The sequence below is a fragment of the Tamandua tetradactyla genome, chromosome 12 (assembly GCF_023851605.1).
Source record: "Tamandua tetradactyla isolate mTamTet1 chromosome 12, mTamTet1.pri, whole genome shotgun sequence".
NCBI classification, from domain to species: Eukaryota; Metazoa; Chordata; class Mammalia; order Pilosa; family Myrmecophagidae; genus Tamandua; species Tamandua tetradactyla.
In genome coordinates, this window is record NC_135338.1 from 25,620,228 (window position 1) to 25,640,784 (window position 20,557).

The 20,557-nt window shown below is 35.7% G+C and overlaps 1 protein-coding gene across 8 annotated transcripts in view; it reads left to right on the top strand.

The window, feature by feature from the left end:
• The window catches only part of RAD51B (RAD51 paralog B), an 889,743-nt gene that overhangs the window by 130,801 nt on the left and 738,385 nt on the right, over positions 1 to 20,557 (top strand). For all 8 annotated transcript variants that reach the window (XR_013160322.1, XM_077122813.1, XM_077122815.1 and 5 more), the window contains exons 6-7: positions 322 to 441; positions 17,015 to 17,198. Coding sequence is in view for 7 of the 8 variants with exons in the window: in XM_077122813.1 (XP_076978928.1) it covers positions 322 to 441; positions 17,015 to 17,198 (304 nt within the window). In the remaining variant the exon portion in view is untranslated. The remainder of the gene's footprint in view (positions 1 to 321; positions 442 to 17,014; positions 17,199 to 20,557) is intronic.

Here is a 20,557-nt window from a genome sequence, read left to right on the forward strand (position 1 = left end):
TCAAAATACAATTTATAAAAAAATATTTACTTTCAGAATGATATATCTAGGGGACATTGGGGCTTGCTCAAGTTTGGATGAAATATAAAAGCCCTTGTTGATCTCATGCTCTGACCACTAACCTTTGTTAGTGCTTAAAAAGGAAAGCTTACATTCTAAACTTGCATATTGAACTATTTTGCTTAGACCATCTTTGTTGTTATGGCCGTTCAGTGTTATTTATGGCTTAAGAGTTTCCCAAGTAAAATTTGTTAGAGGTTTAGCAATGTACTATTGACTATCATTGACTATTTCCACTTGTGCTTTATTTTCCCCCTACAGACTGGTCCAGATAGCAGAATCCCGTTTTCCCACATATTTTAATACTGAAGAAAAATTACTTTTAACAAGCAGTAAAGTTCATCTTTATCGGGAACTCACTTGTGATGAAGTTCTACAAAGGTATACCATTTTAGATTTTGGTATTTAATAATAGTTCGAGGATTTGTTTCTTGTTTTTCATGTTTTTAGATTCTGAGTGAAAAAACAGTCTTTGCATATTAGAATTTTAATATTTCCTATTAATTAATAATTGTTTATGTTATTTTTAATAATGGCTTGTGCTATATAAATATCATCATGCCTCTTTTCTAATTCAAATGCTGCCTTTCTATGAGTTATCTCTGGAGTTCTTTGACCCCACCATCATTGATTCATTGATTCATTTAACTGAAAGATATTATTGTAGATATTATTCGTATTATTACTACATGTTAGATACTGTGCAAAATACAGAAAATACAGCTTTGAATGAGATATGATAGATATATGCCCTCATGGAATTTATATTTTAATGGGAAACAGATAATAAACAAGAAAAATTAATAAATAAAATTATTAAAGTTGTTGTAAGTGATATGAAGGAAAGAAAGGGCAATGACGAAGTACAGAGAAACCATAGAAGGGTTTTGAGCAAGTTTGTTTTCCCCTGACATGTGGACATGCAAGCCTCTTTGGGAAGGTGATATGTGAATAGAAGATGTGCCAGCCAGGCCAGAAGTTAGGTGAAGAGCATTTTAGGCAGAGAGAAGAGCAATGCAAAGGCCCAAAAAGAGACCAGTATAACTGGAGAACAAGGAGCGAGGCAGAGACTGAGAAGACTGAGTTTGGAAGAAGAGCCAGATCATGTAGGCTTTGCAAGTGTCAGAAAGGAGTTGGGATTTTATTCTTAGTGCAGTGGGACGCTCTTAAGACCTCTGGTGAATGTCCTGTTTATCTAAGTTTTATTTGGAAATGATCAATTTGACTCGCTGTGAAGACTAGATTTTAGATGGACAAGGAATCCTCTTAGGTAAGTGAGGTAATGGGGTGTGGAGTAAGCTATTGACAGTGGACCTGGAGAAAATTGCACTGGATTAGAGAAATATTTTAGAAGTAGAACCAAAAGAAATCGAATGTGGGGGCTGAGATACAGGAAGAAATCAAGGGTACATGCATACAGAACCCTTTAGTTGCATTTCATGGATGTAGTCTGTTCTTCCTGGCTTCCATATTAGTAATTTCTCCATGAATGAATTCACAAATTACTTTGTGTCCAGTTATGCCCCTGTGCAATATTAACTGAATGCTAAAAATCCAAAGGTGAGACATAACATAGATAAGATGATGAATCTGCCTCCTTGTCGTGGGGTATAACATCACAGTATGGCTATGGGTTTTAAAACCTATAGATAGTTTTCTTTTTTTAGTGAGAAATTGTCACATACATACAGTCCATACATGGTATACAATCAGTGGCTCACAACACCATCACATAGTTGTTTCTTCATCACCATGATAATTTTTAGAATATTTGCATCACTCCAGATAAAGAAATAAAGAAGAAAAAATTCATACATCCCATACCCTTTACTCTTCCTCTCATTGACTACTAGTACTTCGATCTACCCAATTTTTTACCCTTTATCCCCCCCATTATTTATTTTTTATCCTTAGTTTTTTACTCATCTGTCCATACCCTTGATAAAAGGAGCATCAGACACACAGTTTTCACAATCACATGGTCACATTGTAAAAGCTATATAGTTATACAATTGCCTGCAAGAATTAAGGCTACTAGTAAACAGCTTAACAGTTTCATAAACAAAAAAGGGATATTATAGATAGTTTTCTTAATGAGTGTAATGACAGTCATAATGGACATAATAGAGTTTGGATTATTTCCCTAACATTTTAGATTTAATAGATTATTATTATAATTCTTGAGTCAAAAGCAATGGAGGCATCACTATTTCATTAAGGTCAAACCAGATTATATTAGAATTCAGGTTTTTTCCTGTCTTACTGTATATGAATATTCAGTGAAATGTTTTTACTGATTGTATGTACATGATTTTTATTATTTAGCTATATATTTAGTACAATTTTTACCGAAAAATTTGTTAATCAGCACTCTGGCTCCTTCAGACTAATGCTGATTTATAACAAGTTTAATTGTTGTATTTGCTTTATTTGCATTTCTTCTGTGTGCTTCCAGTAATTTTTTTTTTTTTTTAAACAACAACAACAAACAAACCAACAAGCAAACAAAAACAAAAAAAAACCCTATAGCTCAGATGCAGCTTCATTCAGTATTTTAACATGATTACTTTACAATTAGGTATTATTGTGCTGTCCATTTTTGAGTTTTTGTATCTAGTCCTGTTGCACAATCTGTATCCCTTCAGCTTCAATTACCCATTGTCTTACCCTGTTTCTAACTCCTGCTGAACTCTGTTACCAATGACATATTTTAAGTTTATTCTCGAATGTCCGTTCACAACAGTGGGACCATACAGTATTTGTCCTTTAGTTTTTGGCTGGATTCACTCAGCATAATATTCTCTAGGTCCATCCATGTTATTACATGGTTCACAAGTTTATCTTGTCTTAAAGCTGCATAATATTCCATCGTATGTATATACCACAGTTTGTTTAGCCACTCTTCTGTTGATGGAGATTTTGGCTGTTTCCATCTCTTTGCAATCGTAAATAACGCTGCTATAAACATTGGTGTGCAAATGTCCGTTTGTGTCTTTGCCCTTAAGTCCTTTGAGTAGATACCTAGCAATGGTATTGCTGGGTCGTATGGCAATTCTATATTCAGCTTTTTGAGGAACCGCCAAACTGCCTTCCACAGTGGTTGCACCCTTTGACATTCCCACCAACAGTGGATAAGTGTGCCTCTTTCTCCGCATCCTCTCCAGCACTTGTCATTTTCTGTTTTGTTGATAATGGCCATTCTGGTGGGTGTGAGATGATATCTCATTGTGGTTTTGATTTGCATTTCTCTAATGGCCAGGGACATTGAGCATCTCTTCATGTGCCTCTTGGCCATCCGTATTTCTTCTTCTGGTAGGTGTCTGTTTAAGTCTTTTTCCCATTTTGTAATTGGGTTGGCTGTCTTTTTGTTGTTGAGTTGAATAATCTCTTTATAAATTCTGGATACTAGACCCTTATCTGATATGTCATTTCCAAATATTGTCTCCCATTGTGTAGGCTGTCTTTCTACTTTCTTGATGAAGTTCTCTGATGCACAAAAGTGTTTAATTTTGAGAAGCTCCCATTTATTTATTTCCTTCTTCAGTGTTCTTGCTTTAGGTTTAAGGTCCATAAAACCACCTCCAGTTGTAAGATCCATAAGATATCTCCCAACATTTTCCTCTAACTGTTTTATGGTCTTAGACCTAATGTTTAGATCTTTGATCCATTTTGAGTTAACTTTTGTATAGGGTGTGAGAGATGGGTCTTCTTTCATTCTTTTGCATATGGATATCCAGTTCTCTAGGCACCATTTATTGAAGAGACTGTTCTGTCCCAGGTGAGTTGGCTTGACTGCCTTATCAAAGATCAAATGTCCATAGATGAGAGGGTCTATATCTGAGCACTCTATTCGATTCCATTGGTCGATATATCTATCTTTATGCCAATACCATGCTGTTTTGACCACTGTGGCTTCATAATATGCCTTAAAGTCAGGCAGCGCGAGACCTCCAGCTTCGTTTTTTTTCCTCAAGATGTTTTTAGCAATTCGGGGTACCCTGCCCTTCCAGATAAATTTGCTTATTGGTTTTTCTATTTCTGAAAAATATGTTGTTGGGATTTTGATTGGTATTGCATTGAATCTGTAAATCAATTTAGGTAGGATTGACATCTTAACTATATTTAGTCTTCCAATCCATGAACACGGTACGCCCTTCCATCTATTTAGGTCTTCTGTGATTTCTTTTAACAGTTTTTTGTAGTTTTCTTTATATAGGTTTTTTGTCTCTTTGGTTAAATTTATTCCTAGGTATTTTATTCTTTTAGTTGCGATTGTAAATGGGATTCGTTTCTTGATTTCCCCCTCAGCTTGTTCATTACTAGTGTATAGAAAAGCTACAGATTTTTGAATGTTGATCTTGTAGCCTGCTACTTTGCTGTACTCATTTATTAGCTCTAGTAATTTTGTTGTGGATTTTTCTGGGTTTTCTACATATAGTATCATATCGTCTGCAAACAGTGATAGTTTTACTTCTTCCTTTCCAATTTTGATGCCTTGTATTTCTTTTTCTTGCCTAATTGCTCTGGCTAGAACTTCCAACACAATGTTGAATAATAGTGGTGATAGTGGATATGCTGTCTACAGGAAACACATCTTAGACCCAAAGATAAACATAGGTTGAAAGTGAAAGGTTGGGAAAAGATATTTCATGCAAACAACAACCAGAAAAGAGCAGGAGTGGCTATACTAATATCCAACAAATTAGACTTCAAATGTAAAACAGTTAAAAGAGACAAAGAAGGACACTATATACTAATAAAAGGAACAATTAAACAAGAAGACATAACAATCATAAATATTTACGCACCGAACCAGAATGCCCCAAAATACGTGAGGAATACACTGCAAACACTGAAAAGGGAAATAGACACATATACCATAATAGTTGGAGACTTCAATTCACCACTCTCATCAATGGACAGAACATCTACACAGAGGATCAATAAAGAAATAGAGAACCTGAATATTACTATAAATGAACTTGACTTAACAGACATTTATAGGACATTACATCCCACAACAGCAGGATAAACCTTTTTTTCAAGTGCTCATGGATCATTCTCAAAGATAGACCATATGCTGGGTCACAAAGCAAGTCTTAACAAATTTAAAAAGATTGAAATCATACACAACACTTTCTCAGATCATAAAGGAATGAAGTTGGAAATCAATACTAGGCGGAGTGCCAGAAAATTCATAAATACATGGAGGCTCAACAACACACTCTTAAACAACAAGTGGGTCAAAGAAGAAATTGCAAGAGAAATTAGTAAATACCTAGAGGCAAATGAAAATGAAGACACAACATATCAAAACTTATGGGACGCAGCAAAGGCAGTGCTAAGAGGGAAATTTATTGCCCTAAATGCCTTTATCAGAAAAGAAGAAAAGGCAAAAATGCAGGAATTAACTGTCCACTTGGAAGAACTGGAGAAAGAACAGCAAACTAATCCCAAAGCAAGCAAAAGGAAAGAAATAACAAAGATTAGAGCAGAAATAAATGAAATTGAAAACATGAAAACAATAGAGAAAATCAATAAGACCAGAAGTTGGTTCTATGAGAAAATCAACAAGATTGATGGGCCCTTAGCAAGATTGACAAAAAGAAGAAGAGAGAGGATGCAAATAAATAAGATTAGAAATGAAAGAGGAGACATAACTACTGACCTCACAGAAATAAAGGAGGTAATAACAGGATACTATGAACAACTTTACGCTAATAAATACAACAATTTAGAAGAAATGGACAGGTTCCTGGAAAGACAGGAACAACCAACTTTGACTCAAGAAGAAATAGACGACCTCAACAAACCAATCACAAGTAAAGAGATTGAATTAGTTATTCAAAACCTCCCTAAAAAGAAAAGTCCAGGACCAGACGGCTTCACATGTGAATTCTATCAAACATTCCAGAAAGAATTAGTACCTACTCTCCTCAAACTCTTCAAGATAATCGAAGTGGAGGGAAAACTACCTAATTCATTCTATGAAGCCAACATCACCCTCATACCAAAACCAGGCAAAGATATTACAAAAAAAGAAAACTACAGACCAATCTCTCTAATGAATACAGATGCAAAAATCCAGTAATTTTTTTAGTACTGTCGTTTTCATTATGGTTACTGGTTGTGGTAGTTTTCTATTGCTGCTGTAACAAATTATCACAAAGTTAGTAGCTTATCATAACACAAATTTATTATCTTATACTGTAAATCAGAAGTTTGACATGGGTCTCACTGGGCTAACATCAAGGTGTTGGTAGGCAGTATTCTTTTTTGGAGGCTCTAGGGAGAATTGGTTTCTTTGCCTTTTCCAGTTTACAGGTCATGCACATACCTTAGCTTGTGATCCAGCAACACTGCATTTCTCTGATGCAGTGATTCCACATTTTCTTCTCTTGCTTCTACATAGTCTTCTCTGACTTTGGATGAAATAAGTTTTCTACTTTTATTGACCTGTGGAATCAGATTGAGTCCAGCTGGATAATCTCCCTGTCTCAATGTCCTCATCTTAATTATACCTGTAAAGAACTTTTGTCATATAAGGTAACGTATTCACAAGTGCTGGAGATTAGGACATAGATATCTTTGGGTGAGGGTAAGGGTCCATTATCCTGCCTACCATACTACTGTTACTTAACTATGATATGTTTTTTTGATTTTATAGTACTTATGTTTGATATGGATTTAATTTTCCAGTCTATATGTTTTATCACATACCATTTACTAGTTTTCAACAATTTACTGTTTTTTTCCCCTTTTTTTAATGTAATTTTATGAGATATATTCACATACCATACAAACCATCTGAAGTATACAATCACTGGCTCGCAGTATCATCACTTAGTTGTAAATGCATCCCCAGTGATCAATTTTAGAACATTTTCATTACTCCAGAAAAGAAATAAAAACAAACAAGAAAACCCAAATCCTCCCATACCCTCATCTGTGCCTCCCCCCTGCCCCATTATTGAGCCATAGTATTGCTGTGGTACATTTGTTACAGTTGATGAAAGAATATTAAAATATTACTGTTGACTTCCGGAGAAGATGGTGGCTTAGTAAGACGCGTGGATCTTAGTTTCTCCTCCAGAACAGCTACTAGGGGAGTAGAAACAATACAGAACAGCTCCCAAAGCCATGACAGAGATAAAAAAGACAGCGCACCCCATCCTGGAACAGCTGGTTGGCTGAGAGAACCCGCTCTGGTGAGATCGCTGAGGGGCGCGGGCTTCACCGGGCGGGGCGGCAAGCGGCCCGAGTCACTCCCTTCCCCCTTCCCGGGCCGGCTGGGAGAATTGGACAGGCGGTCCCCTCAAACCGCGGCAGCTGGCGCCCACACCACGCGCGGCCCCCCGGACCAACTGAGAGAATTGGATCGGAAATCCCCAGGCCGCGGAGAACGGTGACGGGGGGGCCCCTTCCAAACCCGTGACTCCCTGGGAACGGTGCACACTCCCGGGCGGGCCGCTGCGGCTGGCGCCCTCCCGCCACGCTTGGTGCCCCGGGCCGACTAGGAAATTCAGACGGGCGCTTTCCCGGGCTGCGGCGGCCAGCGACCCTCCCCGCGTTCAGACCCCGGGCCGGCTGACACTCTTCCAAGTCGCTTCGGCTAGCGAACCTCCCGGACGGCGAGAGTTTTCCAAAGTTAAAGGACCCACAGCACCTTTTACTGGTGGGACCCGCAGACAAACGTGTGCCACGAGCGCCACCTACTGGGCAGGATAAAAAAAAAGCAGAACCCAGAGATTTCACAGAAAAATCTTCCAAACTTTTGGATCCAACACCCAGGGAAATCTGTCTAAATGCGCAGACGCCAGCAGAAGATAACGGATCACGCTCAAAAAATTGAAAATATGGCCCATTCAAAGGAACAAACCAATAGTTCAAATGAGATACAGGAGCTGAGGCAACTAATGCTGAATATATGAACAGAAATGGAAAACCTCTTCAAAAACGAAATCGATAAATTGAGGGAGGACATGAAGAAGACATGGGCTGAACATAAAGAAGAAATAGAAAAACTGAAAAAACAAATCACAGAACTTATGGAAGTGAAGGACAAAGTAGAAAAGATAGAAAAAACAATGGATACCTACAATGATAGATTCAAAGAGACAGAAGATAGAATTAGTGATTTGGAGGATGGAACATCTGAATTCCAAAAACAAACAGAAACTATCGGGAAAAGAATGGAAAAATTTGAACAGGGTATCAGGGAACTCAAGGACAATATGAACCGCACAAATATACGTGTTGTGGGTGTCCCAGAAGGAGAAGAGAAGGGAAAAGGAGGAGAAAAACTAATGGAAGAAATTTTCACTGAAAATTTCCCAACTCTTATGAAAGACCTGAAATTACAGATCCAAGAAGTGCAGCGCACCCCAAAGAGATTAGACCCAAATAGGCGTTCTCCAAGACACTTACTAGTTAGAATGTCAGAGGTCAAAGAGAAAGAGAGGATCTTGAAAGCAGCAAGAGAAAAACAATCCATCATATACAAGGGAAACCCAATAAGACTATGTGTAGATTTCTCAGCAGAAACCATGGAGGCTAGAAGACAGTGGGGTGATATATTTAAAATACTAAAAGAGAAAAACTGCCAGCCAAGACTCCTATATCCAGCAAAATTGTCCTTCAAAAATGAGGGAGAAATTAAAACATTCTCAGACAAAAAGTCACTGAGAGAATTTGTGACCAAGAGACCAGCTCTGCAAGAAATACTAAAGGGAGCACTAGAGTCAGATACAAAAAGACAGAAGAGAGAGGTATGGAGAAGAGTGTAGAAAGAAGGAAAATCAGATATGATATATATAATACAAAAGGCAAAATGGTAGAGGAAAGCATTACCCAAACAGTAATAACACTAAATGTTAATGGACTGAATTCCCCAATCAAAAGACATAGATTGGCAGAATGAATTAAAAAACAGGATCCTTCTATATGCTGTCTACAGGAAACACATCTTAGACCCAAAGATAAACATAGGTTGAAAGTGAACGGTTGGGAAAAAATATTTCATGCAAATAACAACCAGAAAAGAGCAGGAGTGGCTATACTAATATCCAACAAGTTAGACTTCAAATGTAAAACAGTTAAAAGAGACAAAGAAGGACACAATATACTAATAAAAGGAACAATTAAACAAGAAGACATAACAATCATAAATATTTACGCACCGAACCAGAATGCCCCAAAATACGTGAGGAATACACTGCAAACACTGAAAAGGGAAATAGACACAAATACCATAATAGTTGGAGACTTCAATTCCCCACTCTCATTAATGGACAGAACATCTAGACAGAGGATCAATAAAGAAATAGAGAATCTGAATATTACTATAAATGAGCTAGACTTAACAGACATTTATAGGACATTCCATCCCACAACAGCAGGATACACCTTTTTCTCAAGTCCTCATGGATCATTCTCAAAGATAGACCATATGCTGGGTCACAAAGCAAGTCTTAACAAATTTAAAAAGATTGAAATCACACACAACACTTTCTCGGATCATAAAGGAATGAAGTTGGAAATCAATAATAGGCGGAGTGCCAGAAAATTCACAAATACGTGGAGGCTCAATAACACAATCTTAAACAACGAGTGGGTCAAAGAAGAAATTGCAAGAGAAATTAGTAAATACCTCGAGGTGAATGAAAATGAAAACACAACATATCAAAACTTATGGGATGCAGCAAAGGCAGTGCTAAGAGGGAAATTTATTGCCCTAAATGCCTATATCAGAAAAGAAGAAAAGGCAAAAATGCAGGAATTAACTGTTCACTTGGAAGAACTGGAGAAAGAACAGCAAACTAATCCCAAAGCAAGCAAAAGGAAAGAGATAATAAAGATCAGAGCAGAAATAAATGAAATTGAAAACATGAAAACAATAGAGAAAATCAATAAGACCAGAAGTTGGTTCTATGAGAAAATCAATAAGATTGATGGGCCCTTAGCAAGATTGACAAAAAGAAGAAGAGAGAGGATGCAAATAAATAAGATCAGAAATGGAAGAGGAGACATAATTACTGACCTCACAGAAATAAAGGAGGTAATAACAGGATACTATGAACAACTTTACGCCAATAAATACAACAATTTAGATGAAATGGACGGGTTCCTGGAAAGACCTGAACAACCAACTTTGACTCAAGAAGAAATAGATGACCTCAACAAACCAATCACAAGTAAAGAAATTGAATTAGTCATTCAAAAGCTTCCTAAAAAGAAAAGTCCAGGACCAGATGGCTTCACATGTGAATTCTATCAAACATTCCAGAAAGAATTAGTACCAACTCTCCTCAAACTCTTCAAAAAAATCGAAGTGGAGGGAAAACTACCTAATTCATTCTATGAAGCCAACATCACCCTCATACCAAAACCAGGCAAAGATATTACAAAAAAAGAAAACTAGAGACCAATCTCTCTAATGAATATAGATGCAAAAATCCTCAATAAAATTCTAGCAAATCGTATCCAACAACACATTAAAAGAATTATGCATCATGACCAAGTAGGATTCATCCCAGGTATGCAAGGATGGTTCAACATAAGAAAATCAATTAATGTAATACACCATATCAACAAATCAAAGCAGAAAAATCACATGATCATCTCAATTGATGCAGAGAAGGCATTCGACAAGATTCAACATCCTTTCCTGTTGAAAACACTTCAAAGATAGGAATACAAGGGAACTTCCTTAAAATGATAGAGGGAATATATGAAAAACCCACAGCTAAAATCATCCTCAATGGGGAAAAATTGAAAACTTTCCCCCTAAGATCAGGAACAAGACAAGGATGTCCACTATCACCACTATTATTCAACATTGTGCTGGAGGTTCTAGCCAGAGCAATTAGACAGGAAAAAGAAATACAAGGCATCAAAATAGGAAAGGAAGAAGTAAAACTATCACTGTTTGCAGACGATATGATACTATACGTCGAAAACCCAGAAAAATCCACAACAAAACTACTAGAACTAATAAATGAGTACAGCAAAGTAGCAGGTTACAAGATCAACATTCAAAAATCTGTAGCATTTCTATACACTAGTAATGAACAAGCTGAGGGGGAAATCAAGAAACGAATCCCATTTACAATTGCAACTAAAAGAATAAAATACCTAGGAATAAATTTAACTAAAGAGACAAAAAACCTATATAAAGAAAACTACAAAAAACTGTTAAAAGAAATCACAGAAGACCTAAATAGATGGAAGGGCATACCGTGTTCATGGATTGGAAGACTAAATATAGTTAAGATGTCAATCCTACCTAAATTGATTTACAGATTCAATGCAATACCAATCAAAATCCCAACAACTTATTTTTCAGAAATAGAAAAACCAATAAGCAAATTTATCTGGAAGGGCAGGGTGCCCCGAATTGCTAAAAACATCTTGAGGTAAAAAAACGAAGCTGGAGGTCTCGCGCTGCCTGACTTTAAGGCATATTATGAAGCCACAGTGGTCAAAACAGCATGGTATTGGCATAAAGATAGATATATCGACCAATGGAATCGAATAGAGTGCTCAGATATAGACCCTCTCATCTATGGACATTTGATCTTTGATAAGGCAGTCAAGCCAACTTACCTGGGACAGAACAGTCTCTTCAATAAATGGTGCCTAGAGAACTGGACATCCATATGCAGAAGAATGAAAGAGGACCCATGTCTCACACCCTATACAAAAGTTAACTCAAAATGGATCAAAGATCTAAACATTAGGTCTAAGACCATAAAACAGTTAGAGGAAAATGTAGGGAGATATCTTATGAATCTTACAACTGGAGGCGGTTTTATGGACCTTAAACCTAAAGCAAGAACACTGAAGAAGGAAATAAATAAATGGGAGCTCCTCAAAATTAAACACTTTTGTGCATCAAAGAACTTCATCAAGAAAGTAGAAAGACAGCCTACACAATGGGAGACAATATTTGGAAACGACATATCAGATAAAGGTCTAGTATCCAGAATTTATAAAGAGATTGTTCAACTCAACAACAAAACGACAGCCAACCCAATTACAAAATGGAAAAAAGACTTGAACAGACACCTATCATAAGAGGAAATACAAATGGCCAAAAGGCACATGAAGAGATGCTCAATGTCCCTGGCCATTAGAGAAATGCAAATCAAAACCACAATGAGATATCATCTCACACCCACGAGAATGGCCATTATCAACAAAACAGAAAATGACAAGTGCTGGAGAGGATGCGGAGAAAGAGGCACACTTATCCACTGTTGGTGGGAATGTCAAATGGTGCAACCACTGTGGAAGGCAGTTTGGCGGTTCCTCAAAAAGCTGAATATAGAATTGCCATACGACCCAGCAATACCAGTGCTGGGAATCTACTCAAAGGACTTAAGGGCAAAGACACAAACGGACATTTGCACACCAATGTTTATAGCAGCGTTATTTACAATTGCAAAGAGATGGAAACAGCCAAAATCTCCATCAACGGAAGAGTGGCTAAAGGATACATACGATGGAATATTGTGCAGCTTTAAGACAGGATAAGCTTATGAAGCATGTAATAACATGGATGGACCTAGAGAACATTATGCTGAGTGAGTCTAGCCAAAAACTAAAAGACAAATACTGTATGGTCCCACTGATGTGAACTAACATTCGAGAATAAATTTAGAATATGTCATTGGTAACAGAGTCCAGCAGGAGGTAGAAACAGGGTAAGATGATGGGCAATTGGAGCTGAAGGGATACAGACTGTGCAACAGGACTAGATACAAAAACTCAAAAATGGACAGCACAATAATACCTAATTGTAAAGTAATCATGTTAAAACACTGAATGAAGCTGCATCTGAGCTATAGGTTTTTGTTTTGTTTTGTTTTTACTATTATTACTTTTATTTTTTTCTTTATATTAACATTCTATATCTTTTGCGGTTGTGTTGCTAGTTCTTCTAAACCGAGGCAAATGTACTAAGAAACGATGATCATGCATCTATGTGATGATGTTAAGAATTACTGATTGCATATGTAGAATGGTATGATTTCTAAATGTTGGGTTAATTTAATTTTTTCGTTAATTAAAAAAAAAAGAGAAGGGGTAATTGGAGCTGAAGGGATACAGACTGTGCAACAGGAGTGGATATAAAAACTCAGAAATGGACAGCACAATACTACCTAATTGTAATGCAATTATGTTAAAAGATTGAATGAACCTGCATGTGAGGTATAGGTTTTTTTTTCTCTCTATTATCTTTTTAATTCTTATTCTGTTGTCTTTTTATTTCTTTTTCTAAATCGATGCAAATGTACTAAGAAATGATGAATATGCAACTATATGATGATATTAAGAATTACTGATTGTACATGTAGAATGGAATGATTTCTAAATGTTTTGTTAATTTTTTTTAATTAATTAAAAAAAAATTAGGAAAAAAAAAATTACTGTTAACTATAGCCCATAGATTGCAATAGGTACATTTCCCCCATATATTTATTTATTATAAATTCCTTATAATAGTGTCATACGTTTGTTCTAGTTCCTGAAAGAACATTTTTATATTTGTACAGTTAATCACAGACATTGCCAACCATGAGATTCAATGTGTTATACATTCCATGTTTTACCTCCAACTTTACTTCTGGTGACATATATGAGTCTAAACTTCTCCTTTCCACTACACACCATTCAGTACTGTTAATTACTCTCACAATACCATGCAACCATCACCTATATCCATTTCTAAATGTTTAAGTTCAACCTAGTTAAACATTTTGCACATATTAAGCAATCACTCCCCATTCTTTAGTTTTATTATATATCTTGATAAGGTATATTCTGTATTTTCTCAGTAAATATCAGTGAGATCATACAATATTTGTCCTTTTATGTCTGACTTATTTCACTGAACTTAATGTCCTCAGGGTTCATCTATGTTGTCACATGCTTCAGGACTTCATTCCTTCTTATTGCTGGATAATATTCCATTGTATGTATATACCACACTTTGTTTTTCATTCATCTCTTGCTGGACACTTAGGTTGTTTCCATCTTTGGGCAATTATTAATAATGCTGCTGTGAACATAGGTGTGCAAATGTTTATTCGAGTCCCTGCTTTCATTATCTTCTGGGTATATCCCAAGTAGGGAGATTGCCAGGTTTAGTAAGGCAGTACTCTACTTAGCTTCCTGCGGAACTGCCAAACTATCCTCCGCAATGGCTGTACCATTTTACATTCCCACCAGCAGAAAATAAGTGTTCCTATTTCTCCACATCCTCTTCAGCACTTGTAGTTTCCTGTTTATTTAATAGCCTGTCATTTTTTCAGATATTTTTAAATATAGGATCATGTCATCTGCAAACAATGCCAGTGTTACTTCTTCCATTCCAGCTTGGACGCCTTTTATTTCTTTTTCTTGCTTCTGTTCTAGCTAGAACTTCTATTACAATGTTGAATAACAGTTGTGACAATGGGTATCCTTGTCTTATTCCTGATCTTAGAAAGAAAGCTTTCAATCTCTGATGGTTGAGCAGTGATGTTAGCTGTGGGATTTTCACATATGCCCTTTGTCATGTTGAGGGAGTTTCCTTTGAGTCCTACCTTTTGATGCATTTTTATCAAAAAATGATGCTGAATTTTGTTGAATGCCTTTTTTATATTAGTTGAGATGACCATGTGGTTTTTCCTTTTTGATTTCTTAATGTGGTATATTACATTAACTGATTTTCTTGTGTTGAACCACCCATGCATACCTGGAGTAAAACCTACTTCATCATAGTGTCTGATTCTTTTAATGTGCCATTGGATTCAATTTGCAAGTATTTTGTTGAGGATTTTTGCATCTATATTAATTAGAGAGATCATTTTGAAGTTTTCTTTTCTTGTAGTATCTTTATCTGACTTTGGTATTAGGGTAATGTTGGCTTCATAGAATGGGTTCGGTAGTATTCCCTCTTCTTCAATTTTTTGAAAGAATTTGAATAGTAATGGTACTAATTCTTCTTGGAATGTTTGGTAAAATTCCCTTGTGAAGCCATGTGGTACTGGGCTTTTCTGTATTTATAGGGAAATTTTTGATGACTGATTCAATCTCTTTGTTGTGATTGGCTTGTTGAGGTCTTCTATTTATCTAATTAATTGTAGACTTTTAAATCATAATTTTTAGAAATATTGTATATTCAGAGTTTAAATCCTAGTAAATGTAATATATAGTTTGTATATGAACAAAATATTTTCTCCTCAAACCTCTTAAATATTATTTTCAATAGACATAATAAAATATATCTAACTTCTTTTTAAAAAACTTGCCTTTAATCATTGACATTATCTTATACTTAAGGTGAGTTTTATACATCATTAAATACAATAGATGTGAAGTGCTTTTAAGCTGAAGACATGACTATACTTTCTTGATCCCCTGTGTATTTAGCAAAGTTCCTTTTAGTAAAATCATTATCAAATGGTGAGTCTTGCTCCATTTTATAGTTAGAGCAGCTAAGCCATAGAAAAGTGAAAAGAGCTGTTGTGTGTCTGTGCTTTGTACATGAAAAGCTCAAGGTAAATATTTGTTAAATTTAGGTGAATGACCTCAGGTCGTGGATTGCAGTTTAGAATTCATGATTATTATTTTAGCATTCTTTATTTGCTGTAGCCTATTGACTGAAGTATTTATTTAAAATTGAAAAACATATTAACAGCAAAATGTTTTGGCTTTAATTAATTATTTAAGTTGGTGTATTAATCATATATCATTCTATCAGCAAATTCTCCCAAAGATTAGCAGCTTGAAACAATAAACACTTATTATCTCATATAATTTCTGAGCAATTGTTTGCAGCTTAAGTAAGTGCCTTGGGTTCAGATTACTCACAGGTTGTTATCCAGGGCTGCAGTTCTCTCAAAGTTTGATTGGGGAGGAAGAATTCATTTCCAAGAGCACTCACACGTTTTCTGACAGGCCTCAGTTCCTTGCTGGCTGTTGGGCAGAGGACACCATACTTTACCATGTGATCTTCTCCAAAGGGATGCTCACAGCATGGTAACTTCAGAATGGGTGCTCTGAGAGAACAGGCAAATGAGAGTGCCCACAGTGGAAGTCATAGTCTTTTTTTTAACATTTTTTATTGTAAAATATAGCATATTTACAAAAAGAACCCAATACATTTCAAAGTACACTGTAGCAAGTAGTTATAGATTTCATAGTTTTGTATGGGTTACAGTTCCACAATTTTAGGTTCTGTCTTGTAGTTGGTTTGAGACACTGGAGACAAGTAAGTATCAATACATGATTCAGTAGTCATATTCATTTGTTAAATTCTGTCTTCTCTGTTATAACTTAACCTTCTTCTTTGATCATTCTCCCAGTCTTTAGGGGTATTTGGGTTTGCCAATTCTTATTTTTCATGTTGGAAAGGTATGTCAAAAATATGGGATAGGGAGATGGAACTGGTTGATGTTCTTGCAGAGGCTGGCCCCTCTGGGTTTCAGGAATTATCTGGCCAAGTTACCATCTGCAGGTTTTAGGTTTCTGGAGGTAATCTTAGCACATGAAACTTTTGAGTCATGGTTTTTTATAACCTACTTTTGGAAATGATGTACCATCATTTTGTCATATGCTACTGGTCATAGAGACCAACCCTGGTACAATATGAGAGGATTATATACAAGGGTGTGAATGCCAGGCAGTGGGGCTCAGTGTGGTACATTTTGGAGACTGGCTACCACAAGTAGTTTTACTCTAACATTGGCACCAAAGAATGAACTAAATAAAGTGTTTTGGTGTGTTTCCAAAACAGTGTAGTATGTATAGAAGTGCGTCCAAGAAGTTATATTTGTTGAATTTTTGGAATCATTACTATAACTTAGGGAAGAACAGTTTGATGTTAATTATTTTTGTTGATTAACTTTTTTAATACCCCGTTCTAAATTATATCTTAAATGTATCCAATGTTTTTCTGCTTTGGCAGGATTGAATCTTTGGAAGAAGAAATTATTTCTAAGGGAGTTAAGCTTGTGATTATTGATTCTGTTGCATCTGTGGTCAGAAAGGAGTTTGATATACAACTTCAAGGCAATTTGAAAGAAAGAAACAAGTTTTTGGCAAGAGAAGCAGCCTCACTGAAGTATTTGGCTGATGAATTTTCAATTGCAGTAAGTTATTCTTTTTTTCCTTTTCCTTCCTTTTCTTTTTTTTACATTAGATTACTTGACTTATAGTATCAGGTAATAATATTATAGGAAAATGAGGAACAGATGACTTTTCAAAGGTAGTACAGTAAAATTTCTGTAGCAAATAGCAATATCAACATCTTAAATTAATTCAGCTTATTATTCTTTTTACGGTTTGAGCCTAGGACAGATTTGTAGGTTGTTTTTTAAAAGTTCCTATAGACACTTATCTTCTTTCCTGTCATTTGGTTTTTGTGTATACTTTGTTTTACTTTTGTCACACTGAGATAAATATTAAGTGTTAAAACTCCAAAAAATTGCCTATGTCTGTTTCTATGCAGTTTCTTTTTGACAGTGGTTGTAAGTTTTCCAAGTGTTTTGGATTTAGGTCTGGTAGTCCATGCTGTTTTGTCATTGTATATGTATTTTAGTTCTGGTATTCCATGATATTTTGTGCGCAGTAGGATGTTGTTTGCTTCAAATGGCTAGAGGTTGACTCTAAAGGTGTTTGAAATGATAGTAAAGAACGCGCCAGTAAAAAAAATCTTGAAAGATTACTATTGGCTTGAATTTCAGTAGTGGAAATTATGATCAAGAAATTTGAAGATGAGGGTATATTGCAAGGGTTTGCAGTATGTAAGCTATAAGACATAATTGTGTATTTGGATTAAGCCTTTTAAAATCTGTGCTAGTTTGAAATTTTATGTACCTCAGAAAAGCTATGTTCTTTAATCCAATCTCTGCTTACTGGAGTCCTTTGAGAGAGCCAAGAGAGTTTAGAGAAGATGAGAAAGAAAATGCCCCCTGAGAAGCAAAGAGAGGACTCACAGACACTTGGAGACAGAAAACTGCCTGAGGTGTTTTCTGTCTGGAAGCATCTCTAAATAATCTTGGCTGTCTCTGGGCTCTCTTAAAGGCTCCAGCAGGCTGATTAAGACCCACTTTGAATGGGAAGGGACACATCTCCATGGAAACAACCTAACCAAAAGTTCCCATCCAACAATAGGCTTTCCCCACGAGATTGGATTACAAGAACATAATTTTTTTCTGGGGTACATAACAGATTCAAGTCAGCACATCTATTCAGAGAGAATAAGGGAATTTAAAAATATTTTATAGAGATACTTGATGGAGTGGAAAGTTAACTATATGTGCTTATTTGATTAATTTATAATGTTACTTGGCTTCATACTGTTAATTATGAAAACTCACTTTTAAAAGTTGCATTGTTTGTCTTTAAATAGTAATTGTACTCTAGTACTTTTCAGCTTTTCTAAGGTGATTTGTTTTTCTGAGTCAGGAAAGGGGTCTGCTTTTCTTTGTTTTTTGGTAGAGCCCTCTGAAAAAATAAGTTCTTAGTATCTCCCACACTTCTGTGTCTTTCTTTTTGATTTTCTGTTTAGAGATATATGCAACATATTACACATACTTGAAGTATATATTGTATTTGCGATAAGTGTATAGTGGTTTTAGAAAGCTTTTAAAAAATATTTCTTTTAGGAAATGCCCACATTTTCCTAGCTCATTTAAATGGGAAATCATAAATTTTTAAGCTTTTATACCATTCTCTGAATAAGTGCTTCATATGGGACTAAAACTTTTAAAATAATATGTTGTTATCTGGTTCATTATGCTTTTCAAATGAACAAGTCTTATGCTTCCTTATAGTGTCTCAAATATGCTATCAAATGCTACTGCCTCGAGGTTTTGCATTTGTTATTCCTCAGTCTGTAATATTTCTCCTCTGCGTATCCATGTGGCTTATTCTCTCTTTTCACCTTATCAGTGAGGACTTCCTTGGCCATATATGTATTAACCACATCCCTACCTTCCCGTATAAATCATATAAATATTTATATGAATATTGTTTGTGTGTTTCCTTCACGCCACAGATTATAAGTTACAGGAACTCTATTTTGACCATTGCTTTATTTCCAGCACCAGGGACAGTGCTTAACACACAGTAGGTACACAATAAATATTTGTTGAATATGTGAACTGAAGATACTGCTTTTCTTCTTGGACTTAATCTGGTACCTATTGGTATTGAATCTATAATTTAATATATACTTTTAACCCTATTTCGACCCTTTTAAAAAACAATTTTAGATGGCAGAATATCTTATCAAATAGGAACTAAACTAAAATAACACTGGTATCATGTTGGAAGAAAAAGAATTAGAGAATCCTAAACTGGGAAAAGTCTTTAAAGATCTAGGCAGTATCAGAGATCCAGGGAGTAGAAGAGATTCTATCTCCATCTTTTAGAACCATGATAGGTGAATGTTTGCTGGCCTCCGAGGGTTGGTCAGGGAAGCTGTGCATGCCAGTTTACTCCCTGCTGTGGACCTGAGATGGTGGATGAACTGGTGTTGTGACACATTCCATATCTCTTTTATTCAAAGAAGAATAAAGAGTAAAACCAACTTGGAGATTATTGGTATAAATTTAATGATTCACGTAAGGATAAACCCTTCCTGAAAATTGTTAATTTGATGTTCCTGTCAGATATCAAGAGGAAATGAATATAAGCAGCTGAATGTATGGGTTGGAGCACCAGCAGGGAGGTCTTGGTGCATGCATCAATTTTGATCACTGGTATATAGTTGCCATGTAAAATTATGGGTTGGTTGAGATTCTCAAGTGAGAGAGTGTTGACTTAGAAGTTTATGGTGGTATGAGTACTTTATTGAATTTTTAAATTTTTCTACAATGAGCATGTAACACTTTTATAATGTGGATAAAAGGTTACAGTGTAATTTGTACTTTAATCTGATTGTCTCTGAAGGTTTTTTTTAAAACTTTTTTTATTGTATAATATAACACATATACAAAGCAAAGAAAGGAAAAAGCAGTAATTTTCAGAGCACTCTTCACCAAGTAGTTACAGAACAGATCCCAGAGTTTGTCAGAGGTTGCCATACCATCCTCTCAGATTTTTCCTTTTAGCTGCTCCAGAATATTTTTTTTACATCACAATCAACTTTTTTTTTCTTTTTTTTGTGAAAAATAACATATATACAAAAAAAAGCAATAAATTTCAAAGCATACTGCAACAATTAGGCATAGAACAGATTTCAGAGTTTGGTATGGGTTAGTTTCACAATTTTAGGCTTTTCTTTCTAGCTGCTCCAAGATACTGGAGACTAAAAGAAATACCAATATAATGATTCAGCAGTCATACTGTTTTAGAGACTTGTATTTTAAGTTTATGCTTTGTTTCTGGAGATGATTTGTTTATTTGTAAGCATGTGTGAGCAAATGTCCTTGTTCAAGATTGAGATTGAGTTGTTTTCAGTTTATGACTGTTACAAATAAAGCTGCTGTGAACATTCTACCAC